Source organism: Hyla sarda, chromosome 9, assembly GCF_029499605.1.
Source record: "Hyla sarda isolate aHylSar1 chromosome 9, aHylSar1.hap1, whole genome shotgun sequence".
Classification (NCBI taxonomy): Eukaryota; Metazoa; Chordata; class Amphibia; order Anura; family Hylidae; genus Hyla; species Hyla sarda.
Window position 1 is genome coordinate 85,096,732 of NC_079197.1, and position 22,470 is coordinate 85,119,201.

General features: G+C 38.5%; 1 protein-coding gene across 3 annotated transcripts in view; it reads right to left on the reverse strand.

The window, feature by feature from the left end:
• Positions 1–22,470, reverse strand: part of LOC130290908 (vascular endothelial growth factor receptor kdr-like) — a 264,735-nt gene that overhangs the window by 62,195 nt on the left and 180,070 nt on the right. For all 3 annotated transcript variants that reach the window (XM_056539116.1, XM_056539117.1, XM_056539118.1), the window contains 5 exons: positions 20,377–20,488; positions 8,088–8,378; positions 5,726–5,872; positions 1,844–1,972; positions 1,638–1,744 (listed from right to left, as the gene is read on the reverse strand). In XM_056539116.1, coding sequence (XP_056395091.1) covers positions 1,638–1,744; positions 1,844–1,972; positions 5,726–5,872; positions 8,088–8,378; positions 20,377–20,488 — 786 coding nt within the window. The remainder of the gene's footprint in view (positions 1–1,637; positions 1,745–1,843; positions 1,973–5,725; positions 5,873–8,087; positions 8,379–20,376; positions 20,489–22,470) is intronic.

A 22,470-nucleotide genomic window follows, 5' to 3' on the forward strand; every position in this document is an offset into this window, starting at 1 on the left:
AGTGGCCGTCCACCAACCATCCACTACTCCATCCATCTGGACCATCCAGGGTTGCACGACACTCATCAGTGAACAGGACTGTTTGAAAATTAGTCTTCATGTATTTTTCTGCCCAATGCAGCCGTTTCTGCTTGAGAGCATTGGTCAGTGGTGGCCGAATAGAAGGTTTATGCACAGTTGCAAGACTCTGGAGGACTCTGCACTTTGATGTCCATGGGGCTCCAGAGGCACCAGCTTCAAATATCTGTTTGCTGCTATGTAATGGTATTTTAGCAACTGCTCTCTTGATCCGATGCATGGATCTGGCAGAAATCTTCCTCAATGTGCCTTTATCTACACAAACCTGTCTGTGCTCTTAATCAGCCACACGTTTCTTAATAGTGCAATGATCACGCTTAAAGGGGTATTCCAGGCAAAAACTTTTTTTATATATCAACTGGCTCCGGAAAGTTAAACAGATTTGTAAATTATTCTATTAAAAAATCTTAATCCTTCCAATAGTTATTAGCTTCTGAAGTTTTCTGTCTAACTGCTCAATGATGATGTCACATCCCGGGAGCTGTGCATGATGGGAGAATATCCCTTGCATGATGGGAAAATATCCCTATAGGAGCTGGATAGCTCCCGGGACGTGAGTCATCAGAAAGCAGTTAGACAGAAAACAGCAACTCAACTTCAGCTCAACTTTTTATTCTACATGACTGTTATTATGTGATCTAAATTTGTACATTAAAGATTTTTTTTTAAATTAAAATATAGACAGCCTTAGGTTGTTTGGTCAGTGGAGGTACAGAGCTTTGGGACTCTGGTCTAGTAGCAGAATAAAGGGGTGGGTGGCGGTGTAACAACAAACACAACTTGTCTACATGGGTGAATGTACTGCAGCCATTTAAAGGGGTACTCCACTCCCCAGAGTTTGGAACATTTAGTTCCTAACGCTGGTGCGGGCTTCGGGGATCGCCACTCCACCTTGTGACGTCACGGCCAAGCCCCCTCAATGCAAGTTTATGGGAGGGGGCGTGAAGGCTGTCACACTCCCACCCTTTGACTTACATTGAGGGCGTGGTCATGACATCACAAGGGGTGTGGCCAACCACCACAGAGCAAAAACAGCGTTCGGAATATTTAGTTCCGAACACTGGCCAATGGAGTACCCCTTTAAGTCTCATTCTGACAATCAGTAGGATTATGCAGACGGATCCCCACCAATGACATATTGCTGGCCTATCCTAAGGATGCATTCACTTCACCCTTTAGGGTGCGTTCACAATACAGAATTTCTGAGCAAAGCAGCAGTGTTCCATTACTGTTAATGGGATTCCACTGCACATTTCACACTATAGAATATAACTGGTGGAGCTTTCTTCTTCCGAAATGTATCCGCCAAAACAATGTGTTCATTATTTTGGTGGATCAGCTTGCATATGCATTGCAGTCAATGGTGATGGCACATATCCAAGGGGTCCAAATGTATCACCAAACGTATCAATCAACATTGCTGTGAGCGCATGTCTGCCTGGATTTTCACTGGCCGGACATTCTGTAGAGTCATCTTAACAGAATGAGGTGAGGTTAAAAGTGAATAGACTGCCTCCATTATTATATTTGATTGCCAATTTTTCTATAATTTTCATTACCTTTTTTAGTTTCCGTATAAAGAGGGTAAGGAGAAGCCAAAATAAAGTAGCTGCAACACCTGTGCATACAAGGATGATTACTTCTATGTTAGATTTTTCTTCTCCACCTGCAAACAGATTAGTATAATATGTATTAAAACATAAAAGTTATTGCATTATACAAAGTTATAGGGAAAAAAGTCTGTACAATAGGACAAGCTGCTCACCTCTAATAGTGATGTAGGCAGAAGTGTTGGTATGTCCCATTTCATTGTGTGCATGACACTCGTACAAGCCTTCATCATCTTTTTTCACTCTCTCAATCATCAGGCTGTTATTGGAATGCAAAGTTATTCCTATAGCAAAAAAGATACAGGCTTGTCATTAATGTGATAACACACATGCACACACACACACACACACATATATATACAGTGACCCCCCGACCTGCAATGGCCCCGACAGCTGCCACCGGATAGCCATTTACTGTGCCCCGTGTGGTCCGCTGATGATCACTTACCTGTCCTCGGAGCTCCGGTGCGTCCTCTTCGGGATCCCCTGCATCGTCGGCGCTCTCCATCGTCCTCATCACGTCGCTGCGCACGCTGTCCCGTCATCCAATAGGAGCGGCGTGCGTAGCGACGTGATGGCGGCGACGGAGAGCGAGGATGCCGGAGAAGCAGAGGCCTTGACGGAGCGTCAGGGACACCCCGGGGACGCGTCGACAGCAATAGAAGACGACATCCAGGGCAGCGGTGACGAGCGGTGACGGTCCGGAACGGCGGGGACAGGTGAGTACAACCTCCAAAACCAGTGGTCTTCAACCTGCGGACCTCCAGATGTTGCAAAACTACAACTCCCAGCATGTAGTTTTGCAACATCTTGAGGTCCGCAGATTGTAGATCACTGTCCTATACTTTACATTGCACGGATCCCTCAACATACGATGGTTTCAACAAACGATGGTCCATTTGGAACGGATTAAAATAGTATGTTGAGGGGCCACTGTATATATATATATATATATATATATATATATATATATATATATATTTATAAATTATACTTATATATTTTTTTTATAAGAAATATCCATGTTCCATGGAAATACAGAAATACATTCTACAACCATTTGTTTATTATATATATTATTAGGTTAACAAAAAAAAGCCTAAAAACACTGGCCCAGAATTACCATACTGTCTAATAGTTAGGCGGTACACACTTAATGACGTCACTATAACAAGAGATGATCTTGTTGATCGGTGCTCGTTTAAAGAGCCTATATATGGCTTAATGATTTTGCAGTTTAGTCTGCCCGAATGACTGTCGGATCGTTCAAGCCACACATCAATTTTATTATTTCGACTGCATCTCCCCTATTGACACTGGGCAACTTTCAATGCTATACAAAAATAAAACACCAAGCAACACCTTTAAAAGCTGCGTTGCCTACTGAGCTTTGGTGAAATTGCACTGATAGCCCCTGGGGTAAAAATGTGTGTTGAGTAAAGAAAAATTTGACAGCAACTACTAAAAGAGCCATGAAATTGGAGAAAATAATGATTTTTGTTTTCTTTTCTTTTGGTTTGGGTAACCTTTGAAATTCTCAGACTGGGAACAATCTGTTTCACAATATTCTTGACTCTTCATTCTCATAGGCAAAATTTTCAATATAGAACGTTGAAATATACATCAAAGCCATGTCTCCAGTGTTTTGGCTAAAGCTATGCAATACTAGAGCAAACTGACATCGAAACATATGTAATATCTAAGCAAATCTTGTTCTGTGTCTACATGTGTTTTCTACAAGGCCTTTAATGTCTTCTTGTAGTCCAATAGTATGCATATGTATCTATAGGACAATTGTTTAACAAAATTGGCCTAACAATACTTGTGGGCATAGAAATGTGTGTGGTTAGATTATATAGCCAAATGAAAGTTCTCTTGGGCCAACTTAAAGGGGTTATCCAGGAAAAAACTTTTTTTTATATATCAACTGGCTCCAGAAAGTTAAACAGATTTGTAAATTTCTTCTATAAAAAAATCTTAATCCTTTCAGTGCTTCTGAGCTGCTGAAGCTGAATTGTTCTTTTCTGTCTAAGTGCTCTCTGATGACACGTGTCTTGGGAACCGCCCAGTTTAGAAGCAAATCCCCATAGCAAACCTCTTCTACTCTGTGCAGTTCCCAAGACAAGCAGAGATGTCAGCAGAGAGCACTGTTGCCAGACAGAAAACAACAACTCAACTTCAGCAGCTGATAATTATTGAAAGGATTAAGATTTTTTAATAGAAGTAATTTACAAATCTGTTTAACTTTCTGGAGCCAGTGGATATAAAAAAAAGGGTTTTCCTGGAATAACCCTTTAAAAAAAAGCAATGCTCTATGATCTCTTTTAGCAATGACTACATTTGGGCCTGCAATAATATCTCAGACTTTGGCCTAAAATGTTGTGTTCATCTCTTATTTCATGTAACTTTTCCAAGGAGCAGGGGATGATGTCATTGAATTAAGATTATCTGTAATGTGCTAAGTAAAAGGCTTCATTCTCTTAAGGTGCTGATTAATACTGGTCATCCATGTGATTGCAGTCCAGATGGGCTGAGTATTGAAGGATAAGGGAAGGGTCTGTGAATTCCTGAGATATATATACATTGCAGAACACACAATGTATTGTATACAAAAGTTATAGCTGCACAGGCATAATTCACGGACAAGTGTTAAGGAGGATGTAAGGGAGTGTTTGGTGATAAGAATTGACAAATTGGCCCCTGAATTAAAGCATCTATAAATTAAGACAGTAGGAAAGTGGAAAGTATATAATTGTGGAAATAGTTTTACAGTGGACAGACTAGTAACTTATTTCTAAAGGAAAGAGTGGTGGTACAGTGGAACTCTCTGCCAGAGGAACTGGTCATGGTGAACTCAATAAAAGAATTTAAAATGGGGCCTGGGTACAGTTTTAGAGGGTAATTATATTACAATCTATGGATACTAGATTTATGGGGATTAAATGTCGATCCAGGGATTTATTCTTATTGCCACATTGGAGTGGGAAGGAATGTTTTCCCCTGGTATGGAGCAATTGGCATCTGCCTCATAGGGTTTTTCTTTGCCTTCCTCTGGATTAACGCAGTAGGGATATTGATTGAAATTGGCAGACGCTTTTCTTTTGGAACCTTATCAACTATGTATCGTAAAATGTTATACGGATAATCCTGTGATTGTTTGAGCTATATAAAGGATCACAAAACAAGCACCAATCATCCAGATCAGCACCTGTTCTCATGTCCTCATTGTCGGCAACTTCATTTGAAAAAACTGTATATTCAAAGAATGAACGAAGCACTCACCAGATACGTTGCGTTTTAAATCTTCAGGCTTTATTTCATGGATGTTCCGAAGATAAATCAGGTTGGACACGGACAGTGCGGGAGAGCCCAGGAGGGGCCTGACGAAGCGCGTCATAGCGCGATACGGTCCGTTGCCCATCCCCCCCCACGCCACAACACCCTCCAGCTCTCCCGCACTGTCCGTGTCCAACCTGATTTATCTTCGGAAGATCCATTAAATAAAGCCTGAAGATTTTAAAAGCAACGTATCTGGTGAGCGCTTAGTTCATTCTTTGAATATACAGTACTTTTGCATCTATATTTTCCACGTGAGCACCCCAGAATTGTTACATATTACTTATGGACATCGGGATACTGCATTAGACACCAGTATCTATCCAGCGGGCTAATTGACAGGTGATAGAGGGCGGTGCCTAGGACTCTGCATTTCTCTTGGATACACTATTACTTCATTTGAAAAAAGTGTCTTGAAAAAACAACCTCTTTAATGTTGATTTTAAGGCTGGGCTCACATACAGTATTTTTCTCAGAATTTTGCCGATACCTTTAATCAAACCCAGGAGTGGAATTGATTAAGAGAAAAACTATAATAGAAAAAAAATTGCACCTTTTTCTTTCCTTTGAACCATCCCCTGGTCTTGGCAAAAAAATATATTAACCAGAATACTATGTGTGAATCCAGCCTAGAGGTGGAACCATGATTGGTGTTACGGTACTTAGTGCTACACAAAAGCCATTGGCAATGCTTTCCCTACCTGAAGCTTGTTTAATCTCATAACCATTCTTCAGCCAAGAAATCGTGGGTGAAGGACTCCCATTTACTGTACAATCCAGCAAAAGTGTGCTACTGCTGTTTACTATTGTATTTTCAAGGTAGTGCACCACCCATGGAGCCTCCTTGTCTGCAATAAAACAGAAAAGTCATAAACACAGAAACATTAAAGTTCAAAAATAAAAAAAACACTCTATAAAGTTGTATTCAGTCAAATATTTTCCTATTCAAAGATCACCTAGACGTGAGGCCAAGCTACCGAAATGTCAATAATGAGCAAAGTACAGATTTGTAACAGATTGTCATGAATGTAAAAAAAGATTAGATGTAAAAGAGAGTCATAATCAAAACAGACATATTATAGATTTTTCCACCAAGACTACACTCTATAAATTCTACCAACTCCTGAAGTGAAAAGATAATTATAGTGTTAGAAATGATACAGTTAATGGATCATAAACAATGTATCTGTATTTAAACCAATTAGTATATGAATGTAATTAGAATTATCAACCAGCACAAAAAAACATATATCTGTGCGTTCAATGAGCTTAAAGCTTTCATTAGAGGTTTTCATAAGTTTAACTGCTAATCAAGTCTGTAAATTATTTCCCTATTCTTGAGAAAATAATTATAGCGGAGAAAGAGCGAGACGCGGTAAATCTGAGATATTTTGGGAGATGGTTTAATTACAGAACATCTGATTCAGCGCTTCTAAAATAGTTTGTGTGATTTCTCAGTTTTTATTTAGTATTATCCCTAACTCATCAACAAGCGGCTGTATATCTGAGATTTTAATATGTACATGATTCAATTCATTTACAGATTACTGAAGACACACGAATTCAAAACCATTTGTTCATTAGGTCATTTCAAGGAATTTTAGTTCCCCCCCCCCCCCTTACCATAGATTTTAAAGTTAACCCCTTAAGGACTCAGACAATTTTTCTAAAAATCCTAACTCTTTTATATTTTCATCCACAGACTAGTATGAGGGCTTGTTTTTTGCGCAACCATTTGTCCTTTGTAATGACATCACTCATTTTACCATAAAATGTATGGCGAAACCAAAAAAAATACTATTTGTGTGGGGAAATTGATAAGAAAACCGCAATTTTGCTAATTTTGAAAGGTTTTGTTTTCATGCTGTACACTTTACGGTAAAATAGACCTGTGTTCTTTATTCTGTGGGTCAATACCATTAAAATGATACCCATGATTACATACTTTTCTATTATTATACTGCTTTAAAAAAAATCGCAAACTTTTTAACCAAATTAGTGTGTTTAAAATAGCTCTATTTTGCTGACCTATAACTTTTTTATTTTTCTGTATAATCGGCAGTATGGGGGCTAATTTTTTTGCGCCATGATCTGCAATTTTTTTAATCAATTTTATTTGGAATAAAATGTTATAAAAAAAAAGCAGTAATTTTTGACTTTTTTTTTTACGTTCACGCCGTTCACCGTATGGGATAATTAACATCATATTTTAATAGTTTTGATATTTCCGCATGCTGCGATACCAAATATGTTTATAAAATATTTTTTTACACTTTTTGGGGGTAAAATGGGGAAAAACAGACAATTAAAATATTTATTGAGGGAGGGGAATTTTCAAATTTTTTTACTTTTATTTTTTACTTTTTTTACTTTTATTTTTACACTTTAATGGTCCCCATAGTGGACTATTTATAGCAATCAATGATTGCTAATATTGTTCAGTGCTAGGCATATGGTCATCGGTCATCTTCTGCTCTGGTATGCTCAATCTCAGACCAGAGCAGAAGACCCGGAGGCAGGTGAGGGGACCTACGTCTGCCGTTCTGGATGATCAGATCTCTGCGGCAGCACTGCGGGCGATCCGATCTTCCATTTTAGTGACCTAACCACTGCAGATGCCTTGATCTGTATTGATCACGGCATCTGAGAGGTTAATGGCAGACATCCGCGTGATCGTGGATGCCGGCCATTACCGGTGGGTCCCTGGCTGCTATCCGCCACTCATGACCTGAGCATCATGTATAGGTCATGTATAGGAAGTAAATGTACGTCCTGGTGCATTAAGTACCACCGCACCAGGACGTACATTTATGGCCTGCGTTGTTAAGGGGTTAATCAATAATACGTTTTTTATACTGCAAACTCTCCAACAGGAAAATTCTATTTTTTATGGCACTGTCAGTTCGGGTTATTAGACCCCTGATTGAGCCAGGACTTGAGGGCATACTACAAATGCAAAAATGCTTCCGGATTATGCTAGTCTAAAAATGGCCTTAACATAAGGCACAACATAATAAAATCTCAGCAATTAGATACATCTTTCAGGATTTCTTCACCACCCACCTAGAACTATTAGGTTGTTTGTCCTGTGAACTATCTCCTCTGTGTATTGATTCTCAGCTGAGCAGTTGTATTGTCCAGCCTCTTCTTTGGTCACATTTCTTAAAAGCAGAGAGAGATGAGTAGTATGTTTTTTGTGGTAGAACTCAACCAGGTCTGTAGGCACCGCTTTTCCAGATGGATAGAACCATGTCAGATTTGTAAAAAGATATTTTTCTGCACTGCAGTCAAGGCTGATGTTTTTACCAACCAAAACTGTTGTCTCTTCTTTAGTCATTACCCCTGATTTGACCTCTGAAAAAAAATCAATTACGAAAGTTAAATCTATATCAGTATAACTCATATATTTTTTCTATAATGCTGATTTTAGTTGTAAAGCTATTCCAATGAATTCTTTTGATACAAGAACATATTTAGTAGAGGATCACTGACAATAAAATTATTTATTTATAATTTCAACATACAAACTGTATTACCACGTATAATTTTTGGGGAGAGAAAAAAAAAACAACAATAAAGTAAATACTATTAAATTATTTTCAAAACTTCTGAAAAAACCTGCCTGGCTGTGCGATTATAATATTTTCCCCATGATTACGCATATCTTTCTTTGACCCTTGGGCTTTAATATATTCAAATTGATTGATCCTTTAAAAAAACTTTACCCATGTTTCAAAAGCGGGGACCCTATTGGAAAACCAGACTCTTAGAATCAATATTTTTGCACACATCAGAAGTGTATGAACCAAACCTCTGAACGAACTGCTCCCTCGCCAATCCCCCTAAACAACCTAAGGGAAAGTAAGCAAGGAGGGTTGATCCAACACGCCCCTTCCAATCATTTCTCGAGAAGAGTTTCTCCCCAAATTCTTGGATGGCCACACAATCCCAAAAGATATGGGCAATGTCTGCATCAATTATTACACACCTAGGGCAGCTCGACTCTGAACCATTTTTAAACCTGGCAAGGTCTTTTGGAGAAAGATAGGTTTTGTGCAAAATTCTAAAGTGAGTGAGTTTAAAATTTGTGTTAGAGAAAAATTTAGAGTGATTAAAAATATAACCCCATTGTTCCTTGCCCAACTGATTACCCTCTCTATCCCATTTATACTTAACCTTAGGGTGTAGTACTTTCTTGCCTAAGTAATTTATAAATTTAAACCATCATACCCTTATCCACATCACAATTTATTATATAGTTAATAAAAAATTATCTTTAATTTTCAGAAAATGACTGAAAATGACTGATGTGTGTCTAATGTGTGTCTATCTGTCTCTATCAACTGGACATACCAAAAATAGTGTTTCTTTTCTAAATTAAATTCTTGTTGTAATTCCAAAAATGTCTTTAAAACTCCATCATGAAAAAAGTGTTTAGTTAGTGTAGTCCCTCGTGTTCTCCAAAACCCCTGAGACCCATATGGTTAAGTATAGTATTCTTATATTCTTTCCTTCCAGTGTGTGCCACCGCCTCCCTAAAATGTAACATATTGCAAGGGGAGACTACAGTTACAATTTGGATCAACAATAATGTATACTTAAGAGTCCTATAACAGAATCATAAATAGCACCACTATACTGCACACAGATATAATACTGCTTTATTGCATACATACATCTAGTTGCTGTTGCATACACATACAGTATTACCAAATTTCTCACAGTTGCTCATATGATAAATTTGACACCTCTTTAGATATTTGTCTAAACTTATACCAACAATTTGATGGCTTACTTTACCCCAATTTTTTGTGCCAATAGTGTTGCATTTTTAAGGGAAAATCATCTTCCTCACCATCCCCGGGAGATTTTCCTGTTCGCAAGAAATGTGAGGATATATAGTTTAAAAGTGTCCTTCGCCGGCCCTGTAAATATTCCCCTGAGTGGGGAGCTATACTGACCTAGTCCCATCTTATACGACTGTAATCATGCCCCCTCAGCATGATTGACAGCCAAGGCACAGCTCACGTCATTGCTTGGCTCTGTCTTCTTAGGGAGCAGAGCGTTGACAAGGGCTGTCAGTCATGCTGAGGGGGAATGATTTCAGCGGAGCAGCAAGACTAAGTTAAGTATAGTTCTCTGTCTAGGGGGCCACTTACAGGGCCGGTGAGGGACACTTTTAAACTGTATATCCCTACTGTCCCTGTAAGCAGAAAGGTTCCCCTGGTGTGGTAAGGAAGATGACTTTACCATACATGACATGTTGACATGCGTTATGCATGTATGGTAAAATCTGGTGCCAGGTTTCCTGAGGGATTCTTTCTTTTGGAGAAGATTTTGATTTGGTTAGTATGAGTTTTCTACATTGTGGATAAGAAGTCATTTGCATACAATCATCTGATGATCAAACAAAAAAAAAATCATCAAATAAAACAAATAAATAAATCTAAATGATGTGATTTCCACACAGAAACTTATTAAATTAACAGCACAAACACAGTCCTGGGAGCTTTACGTAACTCTCCTCATCTAACTATAAATACAACCGCGTTGAATGTTCTAGATGTATTAAGTTTAGAGGGCAAGATGAATTCTTAATAAAGTTCTTTCTTCTGCAAAGTACAGTAACACATCACAGTTAACAGGCAATCCTACAATGTTTTGCTTTATTGTTTTGAGCTTCCTATAAGTTTTATATCTATTGAAGTCTTATGTATACACAATTTCATGCTACAATGGGGCAGAACAAGACTGTATTAGTTTCTCCGAACCTGTATGACTTTATCTACTTTACATGCCTGAATAAAATAACATTCCTGCTTTAATACATATACATTTTTCACATTGTGCAAGTATATCTGTACACTTAGCACAACACAAGAGGTTTCTAAGAACAAACGCTTTAAACGTGTCTTTTCATTACTGATGCCAGTCATTGATTTTGTATGTGATGCGTGCAAATCACATACCGACCTTTGTACGTCTGAACCATATGGAGACAGCTAAGACGAAGCTACTGCAGCCTGGAACCTATTACTGGGATACATATATTCTCTATTATAAGTCAGAAGGTAGTAATTTCACTATCCTCTAAAAGAAACAAGCAACAAAACTGAAATCATATTGGACAAGTGTTTTGCACTTTATAGGAATACCCAAGAATGAGCCAATTGGATTAAGATGTTGTCAATTCAAAGAATTTCTATGACCCTTTTCTTAATATAATCCAGATAGTTCCTATATCAAAAAGTCCAAGTTACAGAACATCATACGAGATGTCAATCTTTTAAAATTGTTGATCTCCCATCATGATAAGTGTTTTACCACATGAAACACCTAAGCTTAAACAGATGGCATTTAAGCTGCACCTATTATGTCCAAAGTCAGATCTTCAGTTTCTTCTTCAATCTTTTTAAGTCAATATGTCAGAAAAAATGTATTACACTATATGTATATATTATTTTGATGAATCTCCCCCATAGAGGGAGATCTATCAAAACCTGTCCAGAGGAAAAGTTTCTGAGTTGCCCATAGCAACCAATCAGATCGCTTCTTTCATTTGTCAGAGGCCTTTTCAAAAATGAAGGAAGCAATCTGATTGGTTGCTATGGGCATATGTATAGGGTATATACATAAATACATGCGGTGGTATAGTATGCAATTCATGGTCTTATACTTGAACCTACCAAGTAACAGGTGACAACTGTGCTTCTATGGTTTTCACAATATACAATATATACACTAGGTTCTAGTAAGATGTCTTTTAACTGCAAAATTCTATCTCTGTAGCATTAGCATCATATATAATTATGCTACAATACATCATTGGAGTCCTATGGGCCTCCTAGAAGAAGGGACATGATTGTAACTGCCACTTCACACTAAATAAGTAGTAAAACCAAGCCCATGATCTTTGTATAGCTTCAGATAAGACAGCTAACAAAATGATGAAGACTGGCAATGTTCCAATGAAAACATTAAAAAAGAGAACATTTAATTTCCCAAACCTGCCCCATATATCTGTCAGCTGACTTTACTCTAGTTAATCATCAACCCACTTCTGGTAATTTATAAGGGCAACCAGAACCCAATATGATAGTGAACCCTTGGTGAGAGTATCTTAAATACAGGTCTTCATGGAACATTGATCCCTCCCTTACTTGGTCCGGCATCTGGATGGACCTGGCCCTACCTTTATACTGCTTGACCATCTACCTATAAAATCATTAGGTTTTTGGGGACCCTGCAGGTTGCATAAATCTAAAACATTCAGGTTCCAGTGTCCTGATGGACCTGTTTTTTGCCACACACCGCTCAGTTACTTTTGTGCACTATCACTAGGAGTCTGTGTTCTCTAACATCTATGTGGTCTCATTAACCCCTTAAGGACTCAGCCCATTTTGGCATTAAGGACGTTTTCATTTTTTCCTCCTCGCCTTCTAAAAATCATAACTCTTTTATATTTTCATCCACAGACTAGTATGTGGGCTTGTTTTTTGTGCGATCAGTTGTCCTTTGTAATGACATAACTCATTATATCATAAAATGTATGGCGCAACCAAAAAACACTATTTTAGTGGGGAAATTAAAAAGAAAAACGCAATTTTGCTAATTTTGCTAATTTTGGAAGGTTTCATTTTCACGCCGTACAATTTATGGCAAAAATGATGTGTGTTCTTAATTTTGAGGGTCAATACGATTAAAATGATACCCATTATTACATACGTTTATATTATTGTTGTGCTTAAAAAAAATCACAAACTTTTTAACCAAATTAGTATGTTTATAATCCCTTTATTTTGATGACCTATAACTTTTTTATTTTTCCGTATAAGTGGCGGAATGAGGGCTCATTTTTTGCGCCACGATCTGTACTTGTTTTTGATACCACATTTGCATATAAAAAACTTTTAATACATTTTTTATAATTTTTTTTAATAAAATGTATTAAAAAAGTAGCAATTTTTTTTTACGTTCACGCCGTTCACCGTATGGGATCATTAACATTTTATTTTAATAGTTCAGACATTTACGCACACGGCAATACCAAATATGTCTATAAAATTAATTTTTTACGCTTTTTGGGGGTAAAATAGGAAAAACCGGACGTTTTACTTTTTTATTGGGGGAGGGGATTTTTCACTTTTTTTTAACTTTTACTTTTACATTTTTTTACATTTTTTTTTACGCTTGAATAGTCCCCATAGGGGACTATTCATAGCAATACCATGATTGCTAATACTGATCTGTTCTATGTATAGGACATGGAACAGATCAGTGTTATCGGCTATCTTCTGTTCTGGTCTGCTCGATCACAGACCAGAGCAGAAGACGCCGGGAGCCGGAAGCAGGAAGGTGAGGGGACCTCTGTGCGGCATTCTGAATGATCGGATCCCCGCAGCAGCGCTGCGGGCGATCAGATCATTCATTGAAATCGCGCACTGCTGCAGATGCCGGGATCTGTATTGATCCCGGCACCTGAGGGGTTAATGGCGGACGCCCGCGAGATCGCGGGCGTCGGCCATTGCCGGCGGGTCCCTGGCTGCGATCAGCAGCCGGGATCAGCCGCGCATGACACGGACATCGGTTATGCACAGGACGTAAATGTACGTCCTGGTGCGTTAAGTACCACCGCACCAGGACGTACATTTACGTCTTGCGTCCTTAAGGGGTTAATGGAAGCGCTCTTTCACCTTATCTAAGCCCAGTAGATTGTGGCTTTATTCTATAACACATCAATGAAGCTCATCTACAGCTTATAAATATAATGGTCACAAATGTATTTATCTATTTTGAATATTGTGATTATATCTATGATTGTGTTACATTGTATCATACCAAATGAATGTCTCACTCAAAGACCTTTATGACATATACCTGACCCTGACTGACACAGACTCCTCCTCAATTTGGGATGCCTATTTACCTGCTCTGTCTCTATCTATCTGATCACTATTAATTATACCTAGTATTGTCTAGGTGGTACACTGTATTTATCATCTTCTGTAACATTGTGGTTTCCTCTTATCCCTGATTACTCCAGGGGTGAAACATGTTGGCAAGAGAGGTTTGCCACCTGTATATGTTATACTTTATTTATATACCAATCCTCTCCTTCTCCACACTTAGGAAATAGAAGCTTTTCTGTGTATTAGGGACTATAGTTTAGGGTTTCACCTGTACCCTGTATCCCTTTTCCTACCTATTGTTGTCAGTTTTGTGTACCCAAATATTTTATTTATGATTTGAGTAAAAGTTAAGTCTTATGTATCATTTTCCTATTCTACTAGTCTGACAATCTCAATAAAATCTTTTTAAAAAACTGACTACAGGAGAAGAGATTTCATAACGGGTATATTTTATTTCATTTTATTATAGTCTCTTACGTTGGCAAAAGAATATATTTCCAATTAGTTATGGCTAAAGGGCCATTAGTTATGTGTAGACTATATCACACTCTGTTTATGAAACTGCTAGGTGTTTGTAGGACATAAATGTAGTTTCCAAAATATCTTACATTTTTATTATATTTATTATATTTTATTGTAATAGGAGTGTCAGTAAAATGGCCAATGGAGAGTTCATAAAAGGGACACTAAGGGTAAATGAAGAAATGTCTTTCTCTTAGCTCAGTTCCATTTGCAATGCACAGTATACAGACACAATAGATGTGTATATGTCCATGTAGTCTAGCCCCACTCTCCAGTGCTAGAGCAGGTGAAGAAAAAACTTAGGAAAATGGTTGGGGTTGGAATGATCCACAGCTTTGTATTGCTGAGCTTAGCCTCACATTTTAACCATACCCACAGCCAATTTCTGGCAAAGATGCTGGGAATTGGAATGAGATGGAGTTTCAGAATTGTTCTTGGATTTAGACAGAAGGTCTCAAAGACGGCAACTTTCTTTTTTGTAATACTTTTATTTCAGGCATTAGTATCCCTTTAAATCCTGTATATGCTTATTTAATGTGCATAGTCCTACCCTTAAAAACTTTGACATTTGTGATGGAAAGCCACAACAAAGTGCAAAGTTACAAGGCTGCCTATTCACTTTAACAGAGGTTGTGGAATACTACAGGGTGGGCCATTTATATGGATGCACCTTAATAAAATGGGAATGGTTGGTGATATTAACTTCCTGGTTGTGGCATTAGTATATGTGAGGGCGGAAACTTTTCAATATGGGTGGCGACCATGGCGGCCATTTTGAAGTTGGCCATTTTTAATCCAACTTTTGTTTTTTCTATAGGAAGATGGTCATGTGACACATCAAACTTATTGGGAATTTCACAAGAAAAACAATGATGTGCTTGGTTTTAACGTAACTTTATTATGTCATGAGTTATTTACAGGTTTCTGACCACTTATAAAATGTGTTCATGTGTGCTGCCCATTGTGTTGGATTGTCAATGCAACCCTCTTCTCCCACTCTTCACACACTGATAGCAACACAGCAGGAAAAATGCTAGCACAGGCTTCCAGTATCCGTAGTTTCAGGTGCTGCACATCTCGTATCTTCACAGCATAGACAATTGCCTTCAGATGACTCCAAAGATAAAAGTCTAAGGGGGTCAGATCGGGAGATCTAGGGGGCCGTTCAACTGGCCCACAACGACCAATCCACTTTCCAGGAAACTGTTCATCTAGGAATGCTCGGACCTGACACCCATGTGGTGGTGCACCATCTTGCTGGAAAAACTCAGGGAACGTGTCAGCTTCAGTGCATAAAGAGGGACACACATCATCATGTAGCAATTTTGCATATCCAGTGGCCTTGAGGTTTCCATTGATGAAGAATGGTCCCACTATCTTTGTACCCCATATACCACACCATACCATCAATTGTTGTGTTCCAACAGTCTTGGTGGGATCTATCCAATGTGAGTTAGTGTCAGACCAATAGCGGTGTTTTTTTTGTTAACTTTACCATTCACATAAAAGTTTGCCTCATCACTGAACAAAATCTTCTGCGTAAACTGAGGGTCCTGTTGCAATTTTTGTTTTGCCCATTCTGCAGCACCTGAAACTGCGGATACTGGAAGCCTGTGCTAGCATTTCTCCTGCGGTGTTGCTATCAGTGTGTGAAGAGTGGGAGAAGAGGGTTGCATTGACAATCCAACACAATGGGCAGCACATTGAACACATTTTATAAGTTGTCAGAAACTTGTAAATAACTTATGAAAGAATAAAGTTACGTTAAAACCAAGCACATCATTGTTTTTCTTGTGAAATTTCAAATGAGTTTGATGTTTCACATGACCCTCTTCCTATTGAAAAAACAAAAGTTGGATTCAAAATGGCCAACTTCAAAATGGCCGCCATAGTCACCACCCATCTTGAAAAGTTTCCCCCCTCACATATACAAAGTTGCCACAAACAGGAAGTTAATATCACCAACCATTCCCATTTTATTAAGGTGTATCAATATAAATGGCCAACCCTGTACATTTTCCTAGTGGTTGTGTCAGGACCGACTGGGGGAGACAGGGAGAGTGAGCCCTAAACTGACTCTAAAAACACTCTCCCTGCCTACTTGCCCATCCATCCTAACCAATGGATCGACAACTGAGCGTTGGTCCCTCCCTGCGGTAAAGTGCAGTGGCATAAAAACACATAATATACAGTCTGTCACGAGCCAGAAACATTCCATAGTTACATAGTTAGTATGGTTGAAAAAAGACATATGTCCATATACAGAAACATAGAACACTATAAATACTGGACTGAGATAACTAACATGAACAGATAACGTTCAGAGGACACAGATCAGTGAGTAAGCACAGAGGACACTATAGACCAATGGTAAAGCACACAGGAAACACTAATTCAGTGATCATGAACTCTATGATCAATGCATGTACTAACAAACGCTTAAGATCAGATCCCCCAAACAGGATATAAATATAGAACACTGTTCACACTGGACACAGATAACTAACAAACAGATTAGATCCAGAACACAAGACTGGGAAATGGTCAGCGTAGACTCCAGGAACAAACAGGAATAAAAACTCAATCCCCCAGAAAGCCTCCAGTAACACGGGAATGTCTTGATACTAGAATCCAGTCTTCCAGAATCCATCATGGAGCACGGAGATATCTTGTACTAATTCTTAATTCCCCAGGGTCCCATGAAAAGGTAACAGGGATGTCTTGTTACAAAAACTCAGAAAACGGATACAAGAAAACACACACAGTGTGAACAGCTACTAAGCAGAAAGGACATACTAATCCTAAAAACCGACTAATCAAACACAGAATAAAATCTACTATGAGCATGCTATATAACCATGGCTAAAAAGCCAGAACATCTCAATGATAAATACAAAGTGCATGCTAAGGCAGAAATAGTAGCATTAAAGCACAAACAGACAAGGCGTGTTGCACTAACAACTTCATAGCAGCATGTAAATCACCAGCTCAGAACCTAGACTGAGCTGGAGATATCTAGACACACCTGCACAGCCATTTGGTGAAAGGACAAAAGCTTTAACTATTACCTAGCCAGGAAACATCAAACTGTTCAGACACAACCTAAATCCAATGGCCGTGTCTGAACATAACCAAGACAAACATTACAGGTTGTTGGTGAATTTTGCAGTCACCACTATTGTCTACAAACGTATGTCATCCTCACAGCCCATAAGCTATTCTTTCCACCTCTTTTCCATTATAGCAAATAATTGAGGTCCCAGATTGGGCTTCAGAAAGACATACTGTCCTTGTTGGCTTATAAGCTTGATATAGAGGGCCTGACCTTTCTGGAGACCCTAAAACACATTGTTCTGTTTAAGGCCAGTTAATATTTTTATAAACCTTGAAAATCAATCCAATCTTAATATTGGTATTATAAGCCGAAGACTGTGCCTGCCAGATGTCAGTCCCTATCTGGAGAGCACCTGAGTTTTGGAAGTTAACATTAGCTGCATTTTCTGCCATATTATCATACATTCCCAGGATAGCAATATGCCTCAAAATGTTTTAACGATCAGACAATATTATCCTACGAAGCTCAGTTCTGTTCTCTAGCTTTACCAATGCTCTTTTTCCTTGGCTCTGCCCATAGGAATGACCCTAAAGCTATTCACATGTGCCTCCTGTAAAGTCATAACATATGGGAATGCAAGATCTGTAGTTGAGTAATAACATGCTTGACCGGCACAGCACTTAAGTGTCCCTCCCTATGTCTGCGGATATGGAATCAGTGTACAGCTAATACAGAGGTAGAGGCTGAAATATACTAAAAGGTTATTTGTGTATCTGTAAAGCTAGTGTCGATACATTTCAAAAGATTAACCCTTTGCTACTGCTAGGGTGTAATGGGATATCTAATCTATGTCTACGATTATCATGCAGTAATAATGGCATGCTGCCTTCATTCTATGGGCCTGTACAATTAAAATGACCAAATATGTAAAAACTTAAAAAATTGTTCTGCATCATCAAATTCTGGTTCCTTTATTTTTTCATTCACTGAGCTTTTACGGGGCTAATTTTTGTGGGGTGTTTTCATTGGAATCATATTGGCCTTCATTTTCCTTTCACAACTTTCTAATGCATGTTTTTTGCAATGCTGGCTCTGATAAATAACATTATATTTAAATAGTTCAGACATTCCTAAATGCAGCAAGAATAAATATGTTATTAGATTTTTTTTCATATGATAAATAAGAAAAGTTTTTTTATGTTTTTTTTACTGTTAACTTAGTTTTAAATTTTTTTGTTATTTACTAGGCTGCCTTCATCATAACCACTGTGTACACTGCATTGTGGTGGAAGGGGTGGAAGTGATCGGATAATAGAGGAGACTGCCACCGGCTATCTAGCCCCCTAGATGCTGCGGTCTCTCCTGACTATGGCATCTAGTAGGATAAATGGACTTGATTCCACTCCATTTTCCTTTCCTAGCATTTGACGTACATGTATGTTTGTTAAGGTTTAAAACACTTACTATCCACCTACCTTGAAAACCCAGTCTGTACTAGTAGTGTAAACTATTATAGAACCTGTAATGATATACCAGAAACTGCCCAAGTTATCCCATTATGATCAGTTTAATGATTGTTTTGACTGATCTTTTCAACACAGTGGGTGGCTAAATTCAAGTCACTCTATAGTCTAAATCACACTAATAGGATAAATTTGGTATAGCCTTATGTGAGTTCTTGAGTTCATTGCTTCAGATCTTTCAGTGAAAGGCATAAAAATGAAGATGGTAAAGCTGCCACTTTGAAATAAGACAGAAAGCAGAACAGATTCTGTGTGGTGAAGTGTTTGTGTGTATGAAAACCACATGAAAAAATAATTTTGTGCCTTATTCATTACAGCTGTTTAAGGTTGATGTGTATGTACAAGGAGGATCCATTTCTGAATCAGCATAACAGTAAGTACATGGTATAATCCTGTCCAAAATAAACTCCGCTTAGTATAAATCCTCATACTGTTGATCTGTTTATTCATTGTAAGAATAATGTCCACAGTCACAATGAAATAAACAAATATCTGATGAAAATTGTTCTCACTCTCTGTTAAAAAAAAATCAACCAAATTTAGTAAAAATCTAGACACCCCAAGGCTGATACCCAGAGTTTGACTTTAACTTTAATCCCCATTTAGTGTACATTGTCTTTAAAGAACTTTTTGTTCTGGGTAAAAGCTCAGTGTTTAGCAGTTTTTTACAGGCAATGGAACAGAAAGGGTGCGCCCGGTAAATCCTGTAACTATCTCGAGGGGACATACTCTCTGTACAATGTATGAGGGAGAGATGGGGGTACATGTACAGACCTGTGTGCTTCCACATTACATTGAGTGGCATTCATGTCAGCAGATGCAGTAGAGAGGAAAAGGTAATTTAAAGGGGTACTCTGGTGGAAATTTTTTTTTTTTAATCAACTGGTGCCAGAAAGTTAAACAGATTTGGAAATTACTTCTATTAAAACATATTTGTCCTTCCAGTACTTATTAGCAGCTGTATGCTACAAAGGAAATTCTTTTCTTTTTTGTCTTGTCCACAGTGCTCTATGCTGACACCTGATGCCCGTATCAGGAACTGTCAAGAGTAGGAGAAAATCCCATAGCAAACCTATGCGGCTCTGGACAGTTCCTGACACAGACAGGGGTGTCAGCAGGGGGCTCTGTGGACAAGATAAAAAGAAATTCAAAAAGACAAGAATTTCTTCTGTAGCATACAGCTGCTAATAAGTACTGGAAAGATTAAAATTTTTAAATAGAAGTCATTTACAAATCTGTTTAACTTTCTGGCACCAGTTCATTTAAAAAAAAAAAAGTACCCCTTTGAAAAAACAAAATATACAGTAAATATGCATTAATAGTAGAATCCTATAAATGATCACCTGATAGAATGAAATGCATAAATCGCTCATCCATCCCATCATTGTTTTTTGCTATGCAGAAGAAAATTCCTGACTGGTTGCTGTTACAGGAGGTTATTAGACTGCTCACAACCTGCAAAACATAAAATACTGCTGAATGGCCAGGTGACCATAAAATGAATGAACTGTCCTATCCTATTACATTCATAACCTTTTCCACTTTGGCTGTGGTCTTCTTACCTCTTATCTCTTAGCTGCTGTCACATTTATGAATCATGTATCAAAGATGCTATAATGGGAATACTACTATAAACTTTTATTTTATCTATCCTGTCAACTCTAAAGTCCCCTTTCCTAGTATTTTCCCATCCCAAGTACCCACCATAATCTTCAGGCAAACCTTAAAGGAGTATTGGAGCCATAGACAATTTATCCCCTATCCGCAGGATAGGGAATAAGTGTCTGATCACTAGGGGTCCGACCACTGGAATCCCCTGCGGTCTCCCATACGGGAACCTGGCACAATCCCGGTTCTGCGCGGCTAATGTTCGTATCATCGGCCTTACTAGGAGGTCAACAGACTTTCCCCCTCCATTGAACTCTCTGGGAGAGGCGGGGAGAGGCGGGCATGCATGAAAGCTGCATCTCCACCTCTCCGAAAGAGATACATGGAGGGGGTGTGTCGGCCAATGCGTCATACTGCGGCCAACACGCCCCCTGCAAGTAGAGAGCCGCGTTTAGTAGCCGCGGCAGTGCGTACAGGAGATTGCGGGGGGTCCCAGAGTTTGAACCCACTGCGATCAGACACTTAGGGGATAAGTTGTATTAGGCTCCAGTACTCCTTTAAGGCATTCGCTGTGCAAAAGCTTCAGCAGAGGCCTGCAAAAAGATGATGCAGTATCTTAGGATTTGCAGCAATAAGTAAGAAGGACACTGAATAAAACTTTTTGTCTGAAGTTTTAATATACTGTATATGTAACATTTAATTGACAGAGAATACTATAAATGCTATTACTATTACAGCCTAAAATACTATGTGAAACCTTAAAGTGGTTCTCCATTTTGGACAAACACTATACATTCAAATCAATGGGTAGTCTTTGTAATGCAGGATACAAGAGGTCCGAAGCTTGGACCTGAACAGATTATTATTCCCATCTATTTTTAAAATGGAAAAATATTTCCTATTGTGGGTTAACATTTTCAGATGATTTAAACTAATATCCAATTTCCCTTTTTACAAGGCGGTGAAAGCCAACCAGCCATTCCACACTACAAATATCTCCACAGATGGTCCTCAGCTGTGACATCTTTCATTTTACATATGCCATGTATTATCCCAATTTTTTATACAATTCTAACTTTGGTAACATAGATGGAGTAGTTGTTCTAAGAACAGTGGTGACTTAGTAATTGCTAGTAAAAGTACAGTAGGATGCTTGACCATATACCCTCCAGGAGACTATACAATAAGATATTTGACTAACCATAAAAGGAAGGACTTATAACTAAGAAAAACCATAAAATAGTGCATCACAACACTCTTACATGCATTGCTATCCACAGTAGCAATTCTGAATTGCAGAATGTACCTGGACTTACCACTTTAACTCTTAAGGACACAACCCATTTTGACCTGGAGCATACAGTCAATTTTAATTGTTGCATTTTTGTTTTTTCCTCCTCGCCTTTTAAGAGCCATAACTCTTATTTTTCAATCCACAGGCTCATATGAACAGTTGTTTTGTGCAAGACCAATTTTAATTTGTATAACAAAAAAAAAAAAAAAAAAAAAGAGAGACTCCAGCTCACCATGGGTGCCATTAGGTCAAGGAGATACATCTGCAGGGAGCACGAGAGCGGAAAGCCGAGCCATATCCTCAGTGAACCAGCTGATCCAAGTAGGAGAAATGGGGAAGAGGGAACTCCAGCTCCACAATGGATAAAATTTAACCTTTAATGGTACATGTAAAAAATCCAAAAATGAACAAAAAAGACAAACAGTGCTCTGGTGAGTTAAAACCCACGTCTACCGCCGCGTTTCGGACCAAGGACTGTTAGCGGTCCGAAACGCGTCGGTGGACGTGCGTTTTAACTCACCAGAGCACTGTTTGT